Source organism: Pseudovirgaria hyperparasitica (assembly GCF_010093815.1).
Source record: "Pseudovirgaria hyperparasitica strain CBS 121739 unplaced genomic scaffold EJ05scaffold_6, whole genome shotgun sequence".
In the NCBI taxonomy this organism is placed as follows: domain Eukaryota; kingdom Fungi; phylum Ascomycota; class Dothideomycetes; order Acrospermales; family Acrospermaceae; genus Pseudovirgaria; species Pseudovirgaria hyperparasitica.
In genome coordinates, this window is record NW_022985554.1 from 510,839 (window position 1) to 516,838 (window position 6,000).

The following is a 6,000-nucleotide window of genomic DNA, read 5'->3' on the forward strand; positions in this document are numbered from 1 at the left end:
CGACTCAATCCTACACAACCTCCACTCGAGTTACTTCTACACGATTGAACACAGCCATCACAATGCTCAGTCCATATTCGAATCTGACTTCCGAACTCACCTTCACTCCCTCCACACTTTAAAGCTCTAAAGAGCTTTTGGCCGCCTCGTCCCTACGCGAATCTACGCTCTGTTCCACAACCATACCACGCCCGCACTTCTTGCCAATTGGCAGCTGTACGAAAAATTCCTGATCACATCCTAGCGCATGAGAAACTTTGCTCACCGTTTTCGAGATCTCTTCCAGTCATGTCACAGCGTCAACGGTCGCGTACCTCACAACCGCTGCCCAGTGGCACTGCGCATAGCAATTCCTCCTCCTCGACATCTTCTACACGCGCAGACCGCGTGACACGATCCATAAATAGACACCAATCCTCCAACAAATCCTCTACGCCTCATTCGTTGTCTTCTGAAGACGGTGACGAGCCGCTGGCGCTTGCCCAGCACAGCGAGCCTCCACAAACTAGACGCCGAACACGAGCACAAGACGTCGTTGACGATAATACGAAACTAGAAGATGAAACCGGCGAAGATGCCGGTGAAGAAGACGAGATCACTCGTTGTATTTGTGGTAACCAGGACTATCCTGGTCCACCAATTGATTTGACCAAGCCGATCGAGGGCCAGCTTGGGGCCGCAGTTGGTGGTGACCCTTCGACTGAGGGAGACTGGTTTCTAGCCTGCGATAAATGTTCTGTCTGGCAGCACGCTGGCTGTGCGGGCATGATGGTTGAGGCCTCCGAAAATCCTCCACAGTATTTCTGTGAATTATGCAGACCTGATCTTCACAGAGTCGCGCAAAATTCAAGCGGGTATGTCGTATTCTACAATCCTTCGTATTTGCTACCGTCGTAGGGGTCATCTGAGATTGGTATCCTTGTATGACGGCAATCATGTCACATTATATCCTTGAGAGCTATGCAACACAGGCTGACACTGCAATAGACAACGCTACTCTCTATACATCACAGTGCAAAAAAGGGTCCTGCCCAAACCTCCAGTGCGCAAGAGTTCAGTGCCAAAGGAGGCAGAAGATAAAGCAAGTCGTGAGCGGGCAGCGCGTGAAGCGCTACAAAAGAGACGGTCAACCATGAACAGTCGGGCCGCCGAAGACGAAGAAGAAGTGCTTCGCAAAGTCATGGAGGAGAGTAAAACGGACGTGGACACTGTTGGGGCAGAAGAAGGTGCCAGTCGCAAAGGCAAGAGGAGCCGCGATGAGAGTGAAGAGTACGTGGTCCGCTCCCATTCCCTGACAGTGCGATCGCTAATAGTCTGAAGAATACAGCCGGAGCTGAAACGAGCCCGGACCGGATCACATTCAATCGCGTCTTCCCCTGTTCTAGACTCTGATGACGATACCCCTCTAGCAAAACAGAACGGAAAGAACAGGCCGCGTGGAGCGGCAGCTAAGAGTCAGAAAGAGAAGGAGTTAAGAGACAAGGAACGTGAGAAAGAGAAGGCTGAGGCAGCCAACAAACGAAGAGGTCGTCTAGAAAGACGGCATGCAGACAGTATGTGTTACGGGTTCCTCCTGCATGCGTAGGCTAAAACAAGCAGATCCGGATCTTATAGAAGAGACACCTGTCAATGAGGATACGCCCGTCCCAGGGGATATTCCGGAGCCCCAGCCTCTCGAGCATGCGCCAGCGAGCGGGCAGACCGCCCCAGCAAAGAAACCACCCCGACCAGCCCCAAAACGGACTAACAGAACAGGGAGAAATCAATATACTCGCGATAATCCCACGCCGAACGCTGCGGTATCACCATCACATCTAGACCAATCGCCAAAGTCTCCGCAGACACGCACAAATGGTCAAGACACTGGGACTGGAAGCGATGCTGTCAGTAGCAAGCAAAGACCTAAAAACTCCAGGCTAGAGAAGACAACCTGGCATGAAATCCGCAAGCCAGCCAGCGCGATGCTACAATACATTCAACAGCGTCAATTAGAGATGGCAGACAAGGGCAATTCGGTGGCATCTACTACTCTTGGTCGGACAGCAACAACTCTGAATGGCAAAAAGGAAACCAAAAACATTGATGGAGAGGATACAGATGTCGCGGCAGAGGACTCTTTGGCAAGGTTTAAGAAGCTGAGTCCGTTGGAAATGATGGACCACTTGTCACGAGATCTTGAGTTGTGGCAGCAAGCTATGAAAGACTATTGATAAATGACTGGGGTGGGATTCGTATGCAATTCAAGCATTGCGGAGGCGTATACGGGGAGGGGTGTGGATGCATGAGTCTCTATGGGAGATGCGTATTTCTCAAATTCCAATCTGAGGGATCATTATATGGCGTCAGTGAAGCAGGTCTGGCTCGACAGTTCACAAAACGATTTTAGGGTATTCTGGCAAGGATCGTATGCAGTAAGGATTATTGTAGTGGCTGTCTACCGCAGGCGTTGGTCAGACAAGCGTGAAGTCGTCATTGAAACCATTGTACATATAGCAATTGCCCAACACGACACAGTGGAGCAGGATGGTCGGATTTCCAGAGCAGAGATGGGTCCACGGCATTAACATGTGGACGGGAGCTCATGCAGTAAACCTAAGGCATTTACTACTACTGGAAAGGGGATGGTGGGGACATGCAATTCCTCACACGCATTGGGCAGTTAGTGGGCTCCTAAGCGTCAACGTCGCACTTGATCTCCGTACCTATTCTCGACAAACTCCTTTAAGTTCATCTATCTACCGTTCACATATCCAAACCATCTTGTTAGTCTTGCCGTACTCCCTGTGTGGGTCTGCCCTCCTTACTGATGGTTGGATTGCAGTTGCTCTTCGGCTCCAATTTCTAAGCAGTGACTACGTGGACATTGTCCGAGAGCGACCCATTCACCACGTCAGGTACCTAGCATCCTCGCACCACTCTTGTGCTCTGGAATCCAACTCATACATTCTGAGAGTCTCTAGGTTCGATATCTCCAACGCTTTGGCTACCATTCGTCCTCTGTACATCTGTCCTCCGCAGACGGACTATCCGCCACACAAACAGCTACTTGAAACCGCCGCTAGAGCTTCAGGATAGCACAGTGGCATTGCTGAACTCGAAGAGACGACGGTAAAGGATCTGAGCAAGCGAAAGACGTCAGAAAATTCAAGAAGAACGGTCTGCAATCAGGGTCGAAATACCCAGCATGGCAGCTGTTACGGCGGGTGAGTGAAGCCCAACCAGGATTTCTTCCAAGTCTATGCCGACCAACACTTCATTTCTATTCCTTCACTTATCACTGCCACACAACACATGACGGTGTTTTCATATTCACTTTGCAATAACATTGCTAATTTGACATCGCTCGCTACAGGGTATGACTGGCCCCGTTCATCGCCTATGCAACATTCATCTTCAGACACAGCTTCACCGGTTTTCCCAGAAAGACCAATACGGCCCCTACCAAAACGTCGTCTTAGAAATCGACTGTCTCCCGAGCAAGCTGACTCCATCGTTTTTCCACCTGCACCTCCAAGCTCAGCTCAGTTATTTAGCTTTCCGTACAGTTCGGTAGACAGAGGGAACAGTGCATCTTTTAGACCTCCACGAGCGAGCCAGCATCAACATACCTGCAACTGTGGCCATCATAATTCAGATATAGAAAGCGAGTACGAGGAAGATCATCCAATATCCTACGATTCGTCTCCCACAGCGGACAGAAGCTTTCTGAGCGCCCGATCTAATAACAAAGGCCCGGCTATCACCAAGGCTCTCTCGACGACGTCTTCAGCGGATGGGTACGAGTCGTTCGAGAATACGAATAACAAGAAAAAACGCAAGATACCAAATACAAGCAGCAGTAGTAGCCAGCAGACAAATCTGTCGGCAGAGATGGCTGGTATGGGTCTTTCACCTAATGGTCGACATGCTGTCGATGATCTTGAAGATGGCCATGTACGTGCATCACCCTCCGCAGCAGCAGCGACTACTCGAGTGGACATGTCTGGTGCTGGAAGGGGAAGAAATAAAGGCCGTCCACATGGCCAGCGTGTTTCGGGTGCAAATACAGTCAGTATGGGTAGCGGTTCCAATGGTGCGATGATGCATGGCCAACGTCAGGCGGCCAATGACCCAGGTATGCACGTTCATTGATCCGTATAAACAATATTAACAGCATAGATTCACGATCGCAAGGAGGCATCATCTCGACCGCAATTGCTAATGCACAAGCCCAACCGCCTCTAGCTGAAGACGGCATCGGGATCGGGAGCACCAGCCTACTCCAGAAGCAGGCGTCACGATCATCCCCGAACGCCGGTCAATTCACCTTCACGGTCGAGTCGGAATCTGCGAATCGGATGGTATGGCCAGGACAGGCTGGTGCATACCCTCCTGGAGTTGACACTCCTGAGGCTAGACGATTGTATGATGCGAACAGGCAGACTACAGGCAGATCTGCTGTTGACGCTGGCAAACGACCCGTTCATGAGGGCTCTCATCGCAACATGACCGCACATGGAACTCAAAGTGGCCCTGCTGTCAACGGTGCCTATGGGGCAAAGCAGCAATACGCCGAGCACCCGCCACCTCATGGTGCAGCTCCCAACCAGCAGGCTCCCTCGCCTAGAAAACCACGTCGTAGCCCTGCTAAACAGTATGAGATCGCCGCGCGTCAGCGGAAGATTCAACAAGACTTTACCAATTGGCATCATCCACCTCGGAGGGAAGACATGTGGATATGCGAGTTTTGCGAATACGAGGCGATTTTTGGCAGGCCACCTCGAGCTCTCATATACCAGTATGAGAAGAAAGACAAGCAAGAAAGAAAGAGACTTGCGGAAAAACGGAGGCTTTTGGAGAAGGCTCGGATGAAGGGCAAGAGGGGTAAGAAGGGAAGCAAGAACTCAAAGGCCAACAACGGCCAACAGACGAATGCAACCAATGCTCATCACACTCAGGTCGGCGATGAGAATATGCGTACACACCCCGATGATCCCTCACAACAAATGACCCAGGAAGAATACTACTCTGATGAATTGGACGACGGAGGTATAGAAAGGCATGATCTTGACTCAGTCGGACATCCGCACCACAAAGGACATCGGCCTGCTCCCAACACTGGCCAAGCTCCTGGACCGCCTATAGTAGGTCCTGGGAAAGGGATAGCAAATGGGGCATGATGGTTACAAGGGTTGGCTGTTGTTGTAGGCTTGCGTGGAACACTCTTCGTTTGGATGTTCCTCCGCTACTGGTTGACTATAGCTTACAACTGGTCGAAGCAGTTGTTCTCACTAGACATGGTCCCCTCCAGCTCATTTCCCGGCACCTAAGAAACTGAGCTGTGAGTATACTGGCTTATGGCCATCGGGTCCTCCAGTCAGCACGCGAGCCGACAGCCTGGCCACCCTGATATAGTAGCCTATTTCCTGTACGTCCCTTTCTTATTCATCTGCGTCCTAGTAGTCCTCGTCCTTTGCATTCTTGGTTAGGTAGTTCTCGTCATATCCTCATATCACTTCTCCACTCTCTTTAGACTCGTTGCATTGCGTGATGAGCTGGCTGCGCCGTATTCGTCTCGCCCCCTGGCATGCCACCCATTGCAACACTATGCTTCGGCTCCCAGGCAACCAACCCATGTCACAGTTGAACCAGACATACGACTGACAAGTGAAATACACGTGATTGACGGAAGTCAGGTAATGTCGGGATAAGTGCTGTTTGATTCTTCGATCCTTCGATTCTTCGATCAAAAGAGCTGCTTGATACTTCGAAATTCGAATTGAAAGAGCAAACACGATGGTTCAGGGTTCGTGCAATGGAACAGAAAAGCACCCCAAGCATTGATCAGGGCATTTGAACACGTGGAAGGCCGGAAATCTATATCTCCCTCCCCTTTCCCCGGTTGAGCAGCTCCGCACGCTGAGCTAGTCAGTCAGTCAGTCAGTCAGTCAGTCAGTCAGTCAGTCAGTCAGTCAGTCAGTCAGTCAGTCAGTCAGTCAGTCAGTCAGTCAGTCAGTCAGT

General features: G+C 50.9%; 2 protein-coding genes across 2 annotated transcripts; both read left to right on the forward strand.

Moving 5' to 3' along the window:
• Positions 1-288: 288 nt before the first annotated feature.
• EJ05DRAFT_485076 (uncharacterized protein) lies at positions 289-2,210 on the forward strand (the record flags this gene model as incomplete). The annotated part of the gene is made up of 4 exons (XM_033745412.1): positions 289-854; positions 988-1,269; positions 1,321-1,553; positions 1,600-2,210. 4 exons carry the CDS (start codon positions 289-291, stop codon positions 2,208-2,210), a joined length of 1,692 nt encoding a protein of 563 aa, XP_033601447.1.
• An 837-nt stretch (positions 2,211-3,047) lies between these two features.
• On the forward strand, positions 3,048-5,388 carry EJ05DRAFT_328680 (uncharacterized protein). The gene is made up of 3 exons (XM_033740828.1): positions 3,048-3,203; positions 3,353-4,114; positions 4,159-5,388. Exons 1-3 carry the CDS (start codon positions 3,185-3,187, stop codon positions 5,157-5,159), a joined length of 1,782 nt encoding a protein of 593 aa, XP_033601448.1. The 5' UTR covers positions 3,048-3,184; the 3' UTR covers positions 5,160-5,388.
• Positions 5,389-6,000: the final 612 nt, after the last annotated feature.